Here is a 20,041-nt window from a genome sequence, read left to right as displayed (position 1 = left end):
CTTGGTGATGGTAATTCCTACCTGTTCCTGTAAACCAAAGGGCTAGTAATCCCAAGGTCATGGGTCTCTTCTTCGGAAGCAGATCAGCACAGCCAATGTTCATGTTTATACTAAGAGTACGGTATCCTACATAAATGAAAATTAAATGATACATTTTTACATACAACAGAAAATGCTTTTGGTCACATTCGTATGTGCTCGGAGGATGGTTGAATGACACTCTTAAAAAAGCACTGCATTTATAAACATCACGATTTTTCTCCACTTGGGGCAGTGTTGTCTTACTTTATCTCTGACTCACAAAGCCAATAATCAACTAAGCCTGCTCCTATAACTGGAACCTGAACCTCTACCTATGGCCAGCTATTTACATTCATTATACCCCCAAATAACCTTTGTATGTGCTCCTAAGAATCTTTACTTACTAAAACACAAGGATCAAACATAAGAGTCTACACCTCTCTTCTCCCCAACAAAAATGGAAATGAAAACAGGACACTAAAATTTAAAAATATGACATAAATTTATTATTTTATTGGTTCTTAAAAACATTTTACATTGAATCCATTTGAACATATTCATGTTTTTTTTTTTTTTTTCATTTTTAGTTGTCCCATGTCTTTTAAAAAGCATTGAGTGATCTGAGTCATGAATGCTGTCTTGCTGCTGGGTGGCGCCCTCTCGAAAACCTCGAGTTCAGATCCCATTCAGTTACAGAACCACCACTTAAGTCTTATTATTCTTGAAGGTGACACATTTTTAAATTTGACTGATATGTTTTTTTTGTCTTTCTTCCTCATAACCTTCATTTATTTAAGCTTTTGGAAAATATAAAAAGATAAAAACAAAATGTTCAATTGAAATGCAACACTTTGCGGTGATTCATGTTTGTGTCTTTAACAACGTTTCCACAACAAAACTCCAGCATCCATCTTAACCCCTGTGACCCCTGGCACCTCGGCGAGGTGACCTTTCCTCCACCTCAACAGTTCTCTGCTGTGTGGGCCTATGCCGTAGGGATTGTCTGATCAGGGCTCTGAACAATGGCAGCGATGTATCACTGACAGCGTCGGTAATGAGATATTGATTATTCTTATTGTGCCACAGTAGTCTCTTATTTGTTGTAGTAGGCTTGGGGTTGCAAGAACCTTTTTTTTCTGTAAGGTGCAATGGTTCTACACTGTGTGCCTGTCTTACTAGTGTTGTGTTTTGTTCGCCAGCACTGTCACTTATAACTGATTATAAATGAATGCTGCATTTTTGTTTTTGTGATGATAATAATTTCTCGTTTTTTTCCTCTTACTGTCTGTGCTGGGGTATAACTTGGGGTCTGACGGATCAGATGGAATAAAGTGTTCCATGCCTGTGTGTGTGGCTGACCTTCACTGAGCACTTACACATGCATGCTTATTCTACAAACACACACACGCACACACAGCAGGTGCAGTGGACGTATTATAAGGGCACAGGGGTTTTAAATGGTAGTCCATAATCATAATAATCATATATCTATTTATATTATCTATATATATATTAGCATCACATTTATCGATTAGGTCTGTACATGGAATCATAAAGTCTTGCTGTATTTGTGGCAGTGGTCATAGTGGTACAGATTGCATATTCTTAATTCAAGTACATAACTTAAAAAAACCTTTAAAGGAACATGAACGAAAGGAAAAAAGGGTTTTTTTCCCTAACGATTAAAACAGCAGGCACATAAATATCACAACAAGAGTGAAATTAAAGCACAGATTCACTAACCATTCCCACTCATCAAAACCTACATGGTGGTGGTGGGGGGATGGGAGAGGGGGGGATTTCACATTCTCACTGCACAGGCAGTGAGGTAGTTTCCAGTGGATGTCGGAGTGAAACACACAACATGGTTCACAGGGGAAGCTTTTCTCCCAAAGTATTCTTTCTGTTGGGAAATTCCCTTTGAAATATTCATAATACCTCTATTTCATGACCCCATAACTCGGAGGTATGATGTCTCCCAAAATAAGACATCAAATCTTTTATATTTAAACGAACAAGGTTGATCATGGAAACCTTCAGCATTTCCTTGGTGACTAAACAATATAATGGAACTTGTGCAAAATGATGAGGCGATGTCTTAACATAACACAAATAGAATCAAAGAACACAGATAAATGTACTTAAAAACAGTATGAAATGAATGAGCTATGAAATGGAAAAAATAATGAATTGTTACTGGCCTATAAAAGATTCTGGAATCACTGACATACTCCACCTCAGTGGCAGAACCAGAACCTACACACATCTTGTTGGTTTGTGACTCTGAATAACAGACGGTCACTTACACTCCTCTCTAGTAAACAACTGTGCTGTGAATGCTACCATAGACCACACTCTTTACTCTTGTTAACAACCACTGACCCACCAGCAGTACCCCCTCTGAGATCCCTGTAATATTTGTGCCTTTACAGAGGCTAGCTACTGGGCTAATCTAGCCTTGCTCTCACTCTTTCTCTCTCTCTTTCTCTTTCCCTGTTTCTCTCTTCTCTGTAATGTATCAATGTTAAGGGGAGTTATCGTCTGTGGACTGTGCTACAATGGAAGACGGGCAGTTTCAATGCATGGAAGGCTAATTCCACTGTAGTCCAGCTAGTTCGAACGACAACAGCAATACATGACCTATGTCAGTAGAACCAATTTGGCATTGCTTACATTAGAAACACAAAAACACCAGCTTTGAGGAACATGAAGGCTACTGTGTGCTTGGAATCCCTCTCTGTGTGGGCCTAAACAGACTTCAAACCAATAACATGTCAGATGAGGAGCCTCAGCTCTTTTGGGCAACTAAATGTACCACAGTCTTCAATCATGCAGTGCAGAGCGATGATCATTATGACTGAGGGAAGACTTTTCTATTCCATGTTTAAGCACAGTGATCTCATGACTACACTGAAAATACACACAGAGAAACAGACACATTTTGTGTCCAGCAACTGATACAGCTAAATCATATCATGCATGCTGTCAACGATACTGCCTGATAAACACTCATCGGAACCCTGCAGAAGGATTACTTTAGGACCACGGGATACCTGTCACTGAGGTGGGAAACAAATAGACAGGTCCCAGTCGGAGACACGAACAGCCCTCCACCTGAGATTTACAGAGGTTTGGCCAGCCTCTCGTCAGAGAGAGGCGCTGGCTTTCCCACACAGAACTACAACTCCCATACTGCATCTGTGTGATGGAAAAAGACAGGTAGGCATTTTCTTATTTTCTGCCTGCTACAATCAATCATCTCTCGACACGTAGGAATTATTGCCAATGAAAAAAAGCAAGTAAGTAAGGAAGTAAGAAGAATGATAGTAGGGGAATGAAAGAGGATGATCAAAAGGAACACACAATGACCAAAACAAAAAACAACAACGACAACAATAATAATAAAACAACAAAGATGAGCTTTTTGTGTGAGGAACGCCGGAACGTTCTGCTCTACATGTGCTAATGTTAGTGTCATGGAAGGCTTGAGTTTCAGCACCCTCTTCATGGCTACAAAGACACTTGTGCAGTTGCTCGGTCCACAGAGCATCAGGGCAAGAGGAGAGATGACCCCACGGACACAAACAAACAGGGAGAGCCGGGGCCCATTGTCGCCAGCAGACGCACAGAGTGGAACATCGAGTCTTAAGGGGCGAGTCCAGCTAGGCAGTGCACACAGGTGGAAACAGCATCGACTGAAGAAGAAGTGCGAAACATGGGGCAGTAACTAGCCAAGGAAAATTTGGTGGGCTTTTTTTTCTCAACTAATAAAACATAGTTCAGTGTTTATCTTGCAGTCATACACATTTTTCCCATTATTTATTCACATTTTTTACTATTTAAAAACAAAATATAGCTCTTTTAATATAATCTTTTTTTCTTAAATATTAATTGCATATCATGTTTTTTTGTTATTTATTTTATTATTTATTATTATTTTTATTATTTATTTTTTAAGTATTTCTAGCCCCCATATTCCACTACGGGCTTGCAGGAAATACAGTCATGCAGAGTACTCATGCTGGTAAACAAAGTTACAAAAATGCATTTTCTGCTCTTTTTTTTCTTGATCTTGTTTTTTTTTTTTTAATCTCTGTTTCTAGTCCGTTGTGTCCAGTGTCCAGTGTGTCCTCTCACGGTGCTTTCCTCTTCACGTGCTTCTCTCTCCGACGTCTGGAAAGAGCCCTCTGTTCATCCTCTGTCCAGTTTTTTCCACCCTTGTGTTTTCTCTCTCTCTGCTCTCTGCAAGGTAATGGCAATGGTTAAGGGGCGGCCAGGGGGCTGGGTCGATGAGGAGCTGAGGAGCTTCACTGGACTCTCGTGGTCTCTTGTGGAGACTCTCTTGGTCAGTTTATTAAAATATAGATTTGTTCTTTTTGGACAATTCTTTTCTTTTTTTTTTTAGTTCTCCCTTGACTTGGTCCTTTCGTTATTGGTCCCCCCCCCCCCCCCCCCCCCCCGATTACTGATTCCATCTCGTCGGAGGATAGAAAGCGCTGCTCAGCAGTAATGGAACAGAGAGAGAGAGAGAGAGAGAGAGAGGGAACGAGGGGGGGTGGAGGGTAGAGGGAATCAAGAGAGATGTCCAGACTCACGTTCCTTTTCCTCAGAGGGGACCTGTACAGGGATGGGGACATAGGGAGCGAGTATTTTCCACTCGCAAAAGTGCCTTTGTGGCTCCCCTCTAATGTGTGTATGTGTGTGTGTGTGTGTGAAAGTCTGGGGAGTGTGGCAGAATTGTCTCTGGAGTCCCACGTGTTGACCTTGTCTGTGGCAGGACGGAAGGGTCGGGGCAGTATGTGATTCGGTCATTCAGAGCCAAACACATGGGGGACTCGGCAGTAGAGCTGTTGTGTTGTGGGGTGTATGTGTGTGTGTGTGTGTGTGTGCTTGGTACTACAGCACAACAATGTAACCAATAAGCCTCACTTGCCCATACATAGCAAAGTTATAGGAAGAGACCACTCTCTCTCTCTTTCTCTCTGTGTGTGCTCAGTCATCTTCATCATACAGTCTGCAGCAGAGAGGACAAACTCACTCAGGTAACAGCAGGTCCTCTCTGGGCTCTGTTATGAAGTGATGTATAAGGGGAAAGGCAGAAAACGCTGGAAAATCTCAATAGCTTTTTTTTTGTTGTCGTTGTTGTCGGAGGACCTTTGAGGGCATAACACAGAAAGAAAGTGTTCGCTTGGTCCTGTGTTTACGATGTACTTCATTTGGTCACTCACATCCTTAAGGATTTGGCAGGGCGGGCTTTATTGGCTGAGGGCTTTGGCAGGTTGAGCTTGATTGGCTGAGGGCTTTGGCAGGTTGAGCTTGATTTGCTGTTGCCTCGGATGCAAACCAATGGAAGACTGAATAACTGGTGAGATAATCCAGTTCCCTTCAATGTGGATCAGTAATAGATACTAACTATTGTTTTCATAAAAGTAAGAAATATCTGGACTATCTTATTGACAGTGAATGTTCTATTGAATTAATTTAACTGGAGATCATAGGGGATCATATTTTTCTGTAGTTGGCTTTGATTCAATTTGTAGCCTTATAATAATAATATAAGTGTGTGTGCGTGTGTATGTGTGTTTGTGTCTGCATTTTAGAATGACAGTTGGGATGACATGTTTACCAAGTTCATCGTTAAAGTCAGTCTGTGCAAATGGTCCAAAAAGACAAAAAGTCACCTGTCAACATATTTTTCCCAGCCAACAAATGCTACAGTGTGTTAGCAGAGGTGCTACATAGTTTGTTCGTCATGGTCCCATGTTCTTTGTTGAGATTCAAATTTTCACTTGACTCACAGGAGCCAGTAAGTCCACTAAATAACAGACAGGTCATGTTTTGGAATGCTTTTTTAAATTTTTTCCCCGCTTGTTATTTTGTCTTTTCTTTTTTTAAGAGTCTTTCACTCTGTAGGTGTCAGTGCAAAGATAAGTTTGTTGTCAAAGTAACCAGTCAATCCATTGACAAAAAGTGTTCCGGAGTTCCGTGAGGTTGCTTTGGTTACCATGTGAAGATCCGGCCACATGGAGATTCAGATATCTTTTTTGTTTCTCTTTTTGTTTTCCGGGTCACTTCCTCTTGCTACGCCCACTCTCGTCATATGTCACATCTGGCTGATGCATCCCGTCAGCTAACACGGGTTAAAATCGCTCACCGTCTCCTTGCTAGACAACTGCTAAATGCTAGAAACTTAACACTGAAAAACAGAGAGAGAAAACATTTGTTAGTAAGTTGGTCAATGTCAGATATCACAGTTATACAGTTTCCAAAGCTGTTAACTGTAGTTCAAGTAATTATATTTTTTTCTGTGGAAATAAAACTGGGCATAAAAAGACATGTTTTGGTAACATCAGATTTCACTACTGGTATAGTGGACAATAGAAATCTGATGAAGCCTCTCTCTCCAAAATGGCTTCAGTGAAGTCATTAACAGTAATAAAAAAAAAAATAGACTCCAATTGTAGCACACATGCAATTAACAACATATTAATCTTGACTGAACGTCATTATTAAATAATTTCAACATTTCTACCATTATCAAGAGAGTGGAGTGGAGTGGTGGTGACAGGCCTGCTGTACTTCATTCCTGCAGGGCCAGTGTGTACATACAGCTCCACGCCTGGAGAAGCAGTATAGGCTAAGGCTGGAGGCCCATGTCAACTATCAAACCCATGTAAACAATCAGGCCGGTCAGTGTAGGGTGCAGGATATGGAGAACAGCAGTCCGTCCACTGCATGTCCGTACACACAACTGCTTTGACAATATGGGACTATACATTTGGTATACGGACACTAAGAACTACAAGCCACAGCAATAAGCTGTGAGTGTCAAAGACAAAAGGAAACTTATGAGCTTTAGTTGGTAAAGGAAGAAGGTTGGGAAGGGGCTTTACCTGCAGCTGGCTGCTTAAGTTAACGCTGTTGACAGATCTGTCATTTTAGTGATAGAAGTCACATTGGCCTTAATACATTATAGCTATTGATATTATTGATATACCTATTGAAGTACTGATGTTTATGTAAGGCACCAGGATGACTGAAGAAATTAACTATAATTTTGATTGTCAGCTGATGGAATTATCCACTATATGTGTAAGACTCTAAACATAACAATTAAACGTGTGTGAATGGATGTTAACTATGTGTAATCAGAGGGTTCAGTGTTTCAATTCTATATTGTAACCACCTAATGTTGACTTTTTCAGTCAGAAAAGTGAAAAGTGCATGCATCAAACGCAAAGAGGTGATTGTAAAAAAGAAGCACACAATGTAAATTAACTTTGAAAACGAAAGAGTGTGTGTGTGTGTGTGCGTGTGTGTCAGTGCACTGTACCGGTGTGTGCATATTCTGTATGCTGAAATGCTTGTAAGGGGCAACACAATACAATATCTACAACACGACATGTAACATGCAGAACCACACAAACAACAAACACAGAGACCAACATGGGCACAATGGAGCACATACAAACATGAACTGACATTAAAAATGTCAGTCACACAGTAAACGTCTAATACTAGCTGCCATAAAATAATTTCACCGAAACATTTTTAAAATCAAAATAAGGAATGAACAAATAAAATAAACACAAACAAATAAACAGGAAATTTGACAAATAGAAAACACACAAATTGACCCCCCCAAAACCCAGCCCTGCCCAAGCACCATGAGTGAAAGAAACATATTTCAGCTCTTTTTAATGAATATTCACATGTATAGATACAGTTATGTACATATGAATCGTTTAACACTTATTCTACAGTATCAAGCTTGGCTTTGCAGGTGTACAGTAGCTAGGTAAATCTAGCTAGCGCTTCCATGGGTTTCTAGAAGTGACAATGTTGCTCGAGTAGCCTCACAGAGGGCAAAAATGTTTTAATTCTCTCAGAGTGTTCTAGAAGGAAGGTACTGGATTACACTCCATGTTGGGTTGAGTCAACTATTCTCTACTTTTTAAAATCAAAGTTGTAGTATTTATTTTTGTCCAACAGATTTAAACTACAGTGACAACACATTTAAGATGTGGACGCCTACCACATGTTCACAAATAGCAAAAAGATAGAAAAAAACACAGATCTAAAGATCTAACTATGTTATTCACCAGTAATCAGTGACAAATGGTCCTTACAACTAAGGTGAAACAAATCAGAAAATCATGAAAATAAAACACAATAACCATACAGTGCATCTAAAGCAGCTCGTCACAGTATCTAGAGTCAGGGATATTTCTACCCAGCTGAATGAAACCTGTTACTCTGATCTTAGAGTGCGTAAGAGACCATTTGTGGTCTCCACAGAGATGCCATGTTTAAAACAAAATGGCTCCTCTGAGCACTGAGCTGGTCTACTAGTTTGCTACTTTTGCTGATTTTCAAGCAGAATACAGACCAAGACCAGATGTACAGTATTTCCCCAGCCTGTCAGATTTGTGATTATTGCAAGCTTTCTTTTTCATTATTTGAACTATCATGATATTTCAGTAATTTATTATAATTATTCAGCAATTCAATGGAAGCATGTTTGTCATAAATGGCTCAATTTAATTTTTGGGAAGCACTTGTCCTTTTGACAACAAACAGAATGGAGTCTCATTAAGAAAAAAAAAATCTCAAAGGAAAGTAAACACGGTTTGTACGAACATACGTATATATCATATACAAATGAAACCCTAGAGTACAAAGTAATGTTTTTAAGAATAAAAACAATATGTCTTTCTAACACATCTATGCCATTGGAAAACAATGAGACATACACACCAGCAAAGACAAGACATCAAAACAAGAAATTATCTTGAGTTCCTACACATACAATCTTAAAATCGAGTGATCAGTTAACAGAGATGCTGCATAAAGGATGCGAACACAGCTTTCCTTCTTTCTTTCTTTCTTTCTTTTAGATTAAAAATATATATTGCACACACAGATATTTACAGACAAAGTATCTTCATATGAGGTGTCTCCATCGTAAATGAAAATATTGCACACATGTTTGCATATGTTAATGTTAATTATAGTATTAGCATTCACTAGTCTGTAACTTTGCATAACCCATACGGTTTTCTGCACATTCTTGAAACATAGTTGGGTACGGTAAGTCAATGTCGCTAATGAAACAGATGATCAAAAATGACAAGATTCAGTGATACCCCAGCATTGCCCTAACCTGACTCTCGCCAGATGAATTTCGTTCCGCCTAGCTCCACTCATCCATCTGGGATCAATCCATTGAAGTGTTGCTTCAGAAGGCTGGGCCTAATCAAAAAATGCTTGCATATGATTGGATAAGCCACTTGTCCGTCATCTATTGACGTGCTACTTCAACCACTCACATTGAAGCCAACCCGTGACGCTGATAACAGTCCCACAGTCGCTTCTACACTATGTCACATCTATGAAACTCCCGCCCTGCGTCCTGATTGGCTCCACCATACAATCTCGTGCTGAAATCACTCTCAACGGAAGAGGTCCCAGATGGATGTGAGTGAAGCTAGGCGGAGCTAAGCGGAACGAAATTCATCTGGCGAGAGTCAGGTTAGCATTGCCCACCAGTGTGCCATGATTCAGACACACGTGTTCTTTGACATTAATCTACACTAAAATAGGCTCTTCAGTCAGCACACAAAGTATTAGTTTGTGGTGATTATCTAGGCATTCACACATATATTTGAAAATGAGAGAACAACAAATGTAAATGTGGAAAAAGACTTGAAAATACAATATACCGTACAGTATTATATAATACTGTACTAGTATATAATACTATATTATATTCATATATACTATGAATTAAACAGATGACTTAAATCTAAACATTAACTTCAAAGTTAGGAACAGCATTCGTAGTGATGATAATGATGAAGATAATGTGGATGATGATCATGAGGATGATCGTAATGCTTCAAATGAAGACTTTAATATTTTGCCATGGTTCTAAAGGTAGTGATCGGAACCACCGCACCAACCACTGCACATCTACACATGCAAGCGTATTTGAGCATGTTAGCAACCTGACCTGAACTTTCAGTAAAGTGCTCACATTAGTGACAGATAATGACATATACTGAGCAATATCTATAACCCATCATCATTTCACACAACTGTTTGCCATAGTTCGTTGTCAAACATTGATGATTAAAACATGATGGACTTAATGACTTACATAATACTAATACTAGCATGATGGCAATTGCATACACTTTTATAACTGAGAGATTGTGTTGTAATGGTAGTTAGCATGTATAAATAAAGTGCATTTGACTGTCACATAAATTGGTCAAATATATCTGAAACATGTTGACAAGTGAGGCATGTGTTGAATGCCCATACAATCTCACTCTTCAGTTTTAACCGTTCAACCTAAAAGCCACTTGTGACCAGTGTAACGTCCTGCTTCAAACTGGGAAGGTAGAGTATTATATATTTTACTAATACAGCGATGTTGTTGAGGCAGATTACTCTGACAGAGGGCAGATCTCTGGTTGTCAGTAAAGTTGTTTCGAATACAACATGATGAAATAGCAACACATCTCTACCATGTTTTTGCTAGTTCCATAATGCATACGTTTATAATCTCTTAAATGGAGGCTGGGTAGATGTTAGTAAAGATGACATCATTAGAGATAGGCCTACATGAAATCCTGAGAAAAGGCAAGCCCCACTAAAAAAAAAAAACATGTTAATGAATAGTCACAAATTCCTTTTTCTCAAACCACCAAGCTGTAGCCATGTTTTAGTTTTGTATAAAAATGTATCAAATCACAAAACCATGAACTCTTAATTTTTTAGGCTGGGGCTTTTAGTTAAATGGTACTATTTCAAGAGTGAGAATGCATTATGAATGTAAAGCCCTATTCTATGTTTGTTTTACTTTTGTTAGAGTGCAAAAACAACTATCGGTAAAAGGTTACTTTTAAACGTTAAATTGTTATGTTCTCTCTTTGGCTGTATGGAAGAGTAATGCTATTCATATGTGTGCGTGACCTCTCTGTAACTAAACCATGTATACACCAAGATATGGCAAAGTAAGCACAGGGGGGGAATACTTCTACTCACAAACAGTAGGGAAACATCTTATTGATTAAGTGTGCATACATTTTTTGAATATTTCTGAAGTCAGTATATTTAACCTCCATCATGTCATTATCTTCTCCCATCCTCTGAGCATATATCAATCTCTCACTTTATCTCTGTCAGTCTGTCTTTTCCTTGAAGCTAACTACTTTTTTACCCCTTTTACTTAACCCCAACACCAAATGCATGCATCTTAAACCATATATTCACAAATTCTAATGGTCCAATTGTGTCCGTTCAGGTTCAGATTGGGTTATTGCTACGTGTTAGAGGAGGAGTCGCCTCGCCTCGCCCGTGCGCCCCCGGCCTTGCAGTGTTATGTCCTAGTGTCCCACTCCTTCACGTGTTAAGTCTCTTCCTGTTACAAAATGGAGGGGATGGGGGAGCGGCAACGGCGCAGAGGTCCGGGGGCCTCGTAGGGGTCAAAGGGCGTGCTCGTGATGGGGGCCAGGCGTAAGGATGACCCCGCCATTCCTGATATGTTGTTCAGGCTGCGAGATTTCTCGTAGCCCGTCGCTACACAAGAAGGTCGATTGATTGATTGATTGATAGGTTGATGGATCGTTTGAACGATCAAATTTGTTTTCGGGGTGGGATTTAAGGCAAGACAGGTTTAGAGTGGGTGAGATTAGTTGTTTTTGAGTAATGAAGATGTAAAGTTATTGTTTTAAAATGGGTTCATAATTGATTGATGGTGATAGAATGAGCATAGACAGTTTAGAGGTTAAATGTAGATTACATTGAAGTTGTAAAGTGATTAGGGAAAAAAAAACACACAATGTAGATAATGAAAAAATGGTTTCATCACACAAAAAAGCAAACAAAATGAGAAAATGAAATGTCATAAGGTGATAAAAGACACATAAAGGATAGACATAGACAGAGAGACAGAGACACACACACAGACACAGGACAGGACAAAACAAGAAAATGCGAGTTATGAAATGTTATACAGTTTTTCAATTCCTTCACAGAACACATATAGACTCCTTTGTAGTCAGATACTGAGACATCCACACATCTCCACTGTTTGAATGAAGCACCTGTCGTGAGCAGGAAGTTGTCAAAGACACCGGCGACATTAGCGAGTGCCGCTAAGCTAAATGGAATGTTCAGACGGAACACAGGGGTTTCAGCCAATCAGTGGATGAGCAACGGTCGAGACTGAAACCAGGACATAGAGGACAGAAGCAACAGATACACACACAGGACTACACTTTCCCTCGCCAGGGACTGGACAGCATAAGGTTGTCAGGGACGACCTAGTTGCCACTTGAGAGCATATGTCATTTAAGCTTAATGAGTTGCTAATTATTACTTATCCTGACCCCCAACCCCAGCAGATTAGTGTCTGTCAAATAATGAATTGAATGGGAATGGACAGAATTTTAACTTCTGCAGTTCGTATGTGTGCCATCAAACTTCATCAGGAAGTGAAACACAGTTAAGTCCCTGACAACTTTAAGAGGCCAAACAACAACAGTAAAGGTACTTTACCAGAACATTCTACCAATGAGCCTGCATAAACCAGTCACAAGAGGGCCATGCTACAGGAAGTCTGCTATTTTTCTGTATACCTGAAGCCCAGCTGATTTGATTCCTGCCAGGAAAGCCATACTTATGACACTTATACAGACTTTGTGGCAAAAGATTCTAGTAAAGCAGTACAACAGTGGCGTCATTCCTTCAACATGTGAACCCATGTCTTCTATTTTTCTCCCACCCTCTCTCTCTCTCTCTCTCTTTCTCTCTATTTCTTTCTCTTTGGGAGAGGTGCTTTAGTGTCAGAAAGACCTGGGACACCATGTGCTGGAATGAGCTCTGATTGAAAAGGAGAGGTCTCTGTGGGGGCGGCTATTCGCTGTAAGGACACAGCCGAGCATGCAAACACGGAGGCTCCTGCTGGCGGCGAGGAGAGGATCACATGACACACGCTTCAGGGCTATTTCGCGCACTGCTGAGTCACCATGGTTGCGAGTCACATCTGGTGCGCGTTATGATTACTACGGCAATGACAACAGCAGCAGCAATGGCGGCACACATGCCAAGGAACCTGGGCGGCCTTCTAAACTCATCACACCTCTGGGTGGACCAGTGACCCGCGCCACTAGTCAGCAAGCCTCCTCATCGAATTCACCCTGCGTCACAGTCTGGACCCTCACATTTACTTTGCACATTTACTTCACATTGCACTTGAGTTTATATCCAACAAGGCCTCTCATATCTCTAGCATAATTCTACCTTAGAAAGTCTTCCACTGTCCACCATTTTGGCTGTCCTCCAAGGCCTCATTCCCCTGCTACTCTGCAGACTGCTGTAATTATAATATGAGGTGGAGGACTAAAGAGAGGTTCAAATCTACGGAGGAAAAAAAGCTCTGCAAGGATTCCTCCTGTGGGACATCGCTAGGCAGCTTCAAGCCACCTACTTTCCTTCTTTCTCACCACTGCTCCTCCTCATTACTGACACACTGTTCTATCTCTGTCCTAACATGCTGTGCCACTTAACGCACCTTTTTTTTTTTAATGGCCGCTGTTCTCACTAACAACACCCTCGTCATATCGCACACCAGAACAGTGGGCGAACGGATACACACCAGACCCAGAATCCCAGAATCAGCTCCTGTCTGCGGACCAAACCCCCCCGTGGCCCTTTCAACTCCCACTCCCACTGTTCCATGGCCCCTCTTCTTCCCAGCGTCTCCGCACTGGACCTGCGTTTGTGGACGCGTAGCCTCGGAGCAGAGTGAGGAGTGCCATGGCTGTCCCTTCCCGACTCTAGTGCATTGGACAGCACTCACTCACTCACTCACTCACTCAGGCCATAAATAAAAGTGCCTGCCTGTTCCCCACTCCCATCTCCTCTTGCAGCGCTGCACTATCTACAAGCCAGTAGTCTGCAATATTAATGAAGCATTTCCGTGCGGCCACTCAGCCTGGCCAGTGTGTCTGTGTTTGTGTGTGTGTGTGTGTGTGTGTGTGTGTGTGTGTCTATGTGTGTGGATGTGTGTGTGACACTCTGTGTGAGTGTATGTGTGTGACTGTGTGTTTGTGGGTGTGTTTATGTGGACATGTGTGTGCACATGTGTGTTTGTGCCCACCGCAAAGACAAAACCTACAAAAGCGTAAACAAAGTAAATGGATACTCTCATACACTGATATGGGACCTGTCAGTCAAAAACATAAATCTAGTGCCAATACCAAAGGTAAGGCAACACTTTCAGTTGTTTTTTTTACATCCTACCCTCTACAGTAAGCTAGATTTTAGTCCATTATTCTTACTCTACTCTCTTTGTACATCTTGTATCACGTAAGTGAAGAGAAGCAAATGAGTACATTTACAAAGATTTACTGAGGGAAATTATATGTAGAGTGCAAAGTCAAGAGTGTAATAGGTAGGAATGAAGAAGCCCACATACAAACGCGTGATATGACACAACCTGAAGAGAGAGACAACATAGAGCGCGTGAGACAACACCCCATCTCACCTGAACAAACACACACACACACACTCACGCTCACCTCATCTCCTCCTACACACACACACACACACACACACACACACACACACACACACACACACAGACACACACACACACACACAATAAAAAAAAAGATAAATGAGCAATCGTAAAATGCATCTAACGCATCTAACTAAGATACTGCTCTTGTGTAGCTAGTAGTTTTACAACTATCATAATTGTTAGTGTTTTGGAAAAAAGATGAACAAATATGAAACTAACATACAAACAAGACAGTTCTATACAAAAAATTCAAGTGCAAAGGGGCAAATCACTTATTCTTAGTGTGTACGCATGAAAGAAATTCTACACTTGTGTTACTGCGTCTGTCCTGCGCTCAATGTGACCTTCCCCTTGGAGCCACTCACGTGTCGCGTCTGGACTCCACTATTAAATCATGCCATTAGGCTTAGCACTCTGCCCAGGTGCATTTGTCTTGTGTTTGGTCTCCCTCACCATTACAATGAACATTTGTTGGATTAAGTGCTCAATAATTCAGTGCGGCCTCCAAGAGCAAAGTTGGCCCGTGAAGGTTTCGCCTGGCTCGTGCCGATGAGGTCATACTGGGCCGTTTCGAGATGATTAGTTTGAATCAATAGCCCCTATGCGCTTTAGAGCTGAATTAATCACAACACTTACTTTCTGCCAAGTCTTGCTGCACCGTCTTTGGGTTTTAAGCAGATTGCTGCTTGTTGCTTAGATGCAAACAGTAAAAATCAGCATAAATATCCATACTGACGAGTCGGTGCTTGTATCTACAGATGTTCTTCTCACACTATTAAAGTGACTGATGTGTAAGGGCCACAGCGCTTTATGAGGGTCTTACAGTAAACCTTTTTCCGGCGGCTAAAAGCTATTCATCACAGCACAATGACAGGCCCCGGACTGATATGTGCTGGAAAGAGAGAGAGAGAGAGAGAGAGAGAGAGAGAGAAAGAGAGAGAGAGAGAGAGACAGAGAGATAGAGAGAGAGAGGTTGAAACAAGAGAGTGAGAGATGGAGAGAGAGGGAGTCACAGAGGAACCTGCTACCTGCCTTGTGTGTAACTATGTACAAAAAAGCTGTCCGTATGGCCAGTAAAATGTGTGAAATGACAAGTCCAAACCAAAACTGCTTCCTCTACTGAGTTAATCCATGTTATGATAACAAGTTCCATATCCAGAAGTGTGAGAGTTAAATAGGTCTGTGGCAGAAAAACAGCTTGGTACTTTCTGGAATGCCATCTGTTACATTTTAACACGGAATTACCTGCAATGCAATTAATTGCTTGAATGTTTTAAAAGCACAGCAGTATTCAGAAAATCTCTGACTGCTAATTACTGATGATGACCTACAGCACCAATAGATTTTACGTGTTCACTTGTCACTTGTCACTCAACTGTATTTCCTTCATAATTTGGGATTAAAATAACATCAATCAAATTAAATAGTTGGATTGTGGGGGGAGCCGTGGCACAAGCACAACATCTGGGTGGGTCTCAGTGCCCATGGGGATCCAGGTTCGATTCCGACCACTGGTGGTAATTTCCCGATCCCACCCCATCTCTCCCTCCCACTCGCTTCCTGTCTCCTCTGATAACTTCTATCTTATGCAAGGAGGGTTTGGAATCAAAAATATCAACAGTCAGATTGCACACTACTGATACAATACTGATACCGACACACCACAAGAACAACACTGCAGGAAGAACACATGACAATCCAAACTAGGAAATAATAACAAGGACCTCCACAAAAACAGCACATAATATACACTTTGAAAACAATTACCTACCTACAGTCAGACATTGCAGACGCTATGAGATTAATACCTACCTACAGTCACACATTAGAAACGCTTGCACTGCAGTGGCGGCCTAGGGATGGGATGAAGAATGAGTGTTAGTTAACACACAGTGGTGAGGATGACAACACATGAATATGGACAGCACAGCAGAGACAGACAAAAAGAGAGAGAAAAGTACAGAGAGAGAGAGAGATAGAATGCAAATATTCCAACCAGGTTTTATTAGGAGGGACATTGCCTCAGAACTTCACATAGATGAGTATTGAACTACACTTCTATGAGCTGAGGTGATGGGTACAATCCCTCTGTCCTATGAAAAGGCCTGATGTTAACATGTTAGCCACTACTGTGTAGAAGACAAACTGTTTACGAGTGCACTGCAGAATGTTTGTCGGAAGTTGTGTCCTACTTCTGTCAACACTATGGAAGATACATGAGTACATCCGCTAGACATTGCCTCTATTTTCAACTCTTGACTAAACCCTCATACTGTTGCATATGGCTGCATGGGATCAATTGGCTGTTAAAGTCAGACCCAGCTTGTATTACCCACAATTAAGTCTATTGATTTGGTGTTGACCATAACACAAAGCCTCTGCTCAGCAGTTCAATAGGGCCTCTTTGGTGACAGATACATGAGCTTTGAGACCCATATGGTGGCCTGCTAGCCCAAATTTAGCCTGAGGACAAATGTCTCCTGCACCACTCGTAAAATGCATAAATCCCTGGTGCAAATATTTGCAGTGCTGGTTGCCATGGAAATGCACATAGATCACTGAATGGTTAAGGAGACGCATACATATACATACACACACACACACACACACACACACACACACACACACACACACACACACACACACACACACACACACACACAAACATATATTCACAAACTGTGAGGTTAAAAGGTCATGCCAGCAAGACAAATGGCAAGAAAAAAGAAAATGGGCGAGGTCATCTTGGAGGACAGAACAGGACAGAACAGGAGGACAGAACAGGAGAAGACAGCGCAGCACGAACACAAGAACATGGAGGAAAACAGAGACACTCCGACTGCAGAGGTTACCCATCAGAGTGCACTGAAGCCTGATGCTGGAGCACATGTCCACAAACCATGACACAGCATTTTAAATGCATAATGCATTCACATAATATGTGTGTCAATGAAGTTTGTTGTTCATGATTTGTGTCTGATGGCAACCTCAGATGATGGTCAGAAGGGACATAATGTGAGAGAAACAAACTGGATGTGAGTGATTATGAATTCTCAACTGTACTTATTGATTTGTTCTTCTTACTGTTACAACAGACCCGGGTGAGGGGAGGAGAAAGAGAATCAGCACTCTTAAACTGACTTTACAAGCTAGCTACATTCGTGGCGCCAGCTAAGGGAACTCTATAAGCCACAAAGGTACATTAACTACATTTAGCGCATTACTGACTGCACAGAGAGGACATGATGCTACAGCGCACATTAGATACACAGATAGCTTAAGTGCCATAAATTAAAGGGGAAAAATCAAGTACAGGAACTACTTTAGCTACAAGCTATTAGCCATTCAAGCCACATTAGCTTCAGACTGATATGCTCTTTACTGCATATCTTCACAGGGTTTGCCAGGGAACAGCACGCTCTCATGTTGAGTCTTATGGTCTTGAGTTGAACAGAGGGGGCCGGAATATATTATATATTAATACACAGACAAGAAGAAGAAGAAATATGGTACCAGTAATCCGGCCATACGATACAAACTGTACATACTGACAAATGAACAAACACACACACACACACACACACAAACAGAGTACAAACTAAGCACAAAGAAAACAGAAGATCTGACGATGTACAGATAAAAAGAAATTGACATAAAGTTTGACTGAAAGACAGAAACAAAAATGCAGGGCAAAGAAAGTGTTAAAGAAGAGAAGAAACAAAAGTAAGTGATAGAAACAGATTAAAGAAAATAGAGAGAGAGAGATAAAAGGAAATCATAAAGGAGTATATGGGTGAATAACTAAGACCATTTTGACCCTCGACTCTTCCTAAACCATGCACACACTGCAGCAGGACAGTAGGGCCACACAGAGAAGTGCCTGTAAGGTGAGAGGGAGAGCAGTGGCCAAAGGGACCAAGCACCAGAACCAGAAACTTCAGCCAGAACACAAACAGACAGCGAGAGAGCTCAGCTCAGAGCCACATGGCGCCAGAAGAGAGAGGGAGACTGGCACGGTCAGGTCCCACTTTAAAACTCACGAGGGGGGCGAGGGAGGCCGTGCCCTTCAACTCTGCCCATGCAGTCACACCAGTCAGCCTCCCCTCCACCCAGAGGTGGTGAGTTCAGCACACCACCACTGGGGCAGCTGGCTGACTGGGATAGTGGTGGTGCAATGCCCCAAGGGTGGTGGTGGTGGTGATGGGGTGGGTGGGTTAGGAAGCATGGAGGGGTAGAAGAAGCTAAAAGTGAGTGATGCCCCCCATAACCCACCTGACTCCCATAATTTCCTTTTGGTAGGCCCAGGGCCTCAGACGGATGGTATCACTATCAGTAGGCCTAGTGTGCCAGGCGGAGTGGGCGTCTGCCAAACTGAGGTTAGAGGCAAGGCAGAGCTGGGTCACTGGGCGGGCAAGGGCCCAATTCTCTGACAGGAAATACCCTCAAGTGGCTCACAACAAGGCACGATCAGATTGGAGAAGGAGCTTTTTTAGGGATACTTTTTTCCCCTGCCTCAACTCAAGCCCCTCGTTTTTGTTTTGAAGCAGGACAGGGAGAGTGATTTTGTTCCAAAAGACCTTGGTAAGGGCAAACCGAAGCCGTTCCAAGCATCCTTGGGGAGGGATACTTCTGCGCAAGGCTGGCTTACCTTCCCCCAGCCAGAGGTTGTCTGTCAATCAGTCAATGAGTACGTCCAAAGGTCTGTCAACGTGTCGGTCAGTGTGTCAGAGTTTTGCTCACATACAGAAATATATAGATATAGATATACACATACACAAAAACAAATACAGGAGACCCATAATCTTTGGGCTATAATAAGCACAGAAAGCACATTGTTCGGAGGTCGGGCGAATAGTACTCCGTAATTATGCCACACAAAGACACACACACAAAGCAATTTTCATGTAAGCAGTTGTGCACAGGAGAATAATTCATGTGTTTTGCGATGCAGACTCTCTTTCTCACTCTCGCTCTCTCTCTCTCTCGCCCCGTGGGTCACTGCCTAATGGAGCAAGGAGTGTGGAGCGTCGCTGAGCGTGCTGGAGAGGGATTTGTGCCCCCTCGCTCTGCGAGGCTACTGGCAGGACAGAAACATAACGCAGACGACGTGAATCGCCCGCCGCTGCTGTCGGCGGATTTGGCACAGATCAGGGAGTACTATTCGCGCGTCCTCAAGGGCTTCGCTGACCCCTACTGAACTTTGACCCCGGGAGCGACAGTCGAAAGCACAACGTCGCACCCACTCCACTGCACACTCTCTATGGTGCACAGCACTGGTGCACGTATATTATTACTGCATTTCTGTGTGTGTAAAACCACAACAGCAGTTTTTGGCTAAGGGTTTTCGCTAACGTGCGGGTGTACAACAGAGTGCGACGTGTGTGTGCGCTCAACAGTCCTTCAGGGTCAAATGTCACCAGGGCAGAA

General features: G+C 41.9%; 1 protein-coding gene across 4 annotated transcripts in view; it reads right to left on the bottom strand.

Annotated features, from left to right (window-relative positions):
* Positions 1 to 5,804: 5,804 nt before the first annotated feature.
* The window catches only part of kcnc3b (potassium voltage-gated channel, Shaw-related subfamily, member 3b), a 53,036-nt gene continuing 38,799 nt past the window's right edge, over positions 5,805 to 20,041 (bottom strand). For 2 of the 4 annotated variants that reach the window (XM_042082366.1, XM_042082367.1), the window contains one exon: positions 5,805 to 6,217. Coding sequence is in view for 3 of the 4 variants with exons in the window: in XM_042082367.1 (XP_041938301.1) it covers positions 6,204 to 6,217 (14 nt within the window). In the remaining variant the exon portion in view is untranslated. Of the gene's footprint in view, positions 6,218 to 9,825; positions 11,608 to 18,355 lie in introns of those variants that run through there. The other 2 variants (XM_042082368.1, XM_042082364.1) reach the window with 2 other exon arrangements.

Source organism: Alosa sapidissima, chromosome 24 (genome assembly GCF_018492685.1).
Source record: "Alosa sapidissima isolate fAloSap1 chromosome 24, fAloSap1.pri, whole genome shotgun sequence".
NCBI classification, from domain to species: Eukaryota; Metazoa; Chordata; class Actinopteri; order Clupeiformes; family Clupeidae; genus Alosa; species Alosa sapidissima.
The sequence above is the reverse complement of the archived record's forward strand: the minus strand, read 5'-3'. Positions and strand labels throughout refer to the sequence as shown.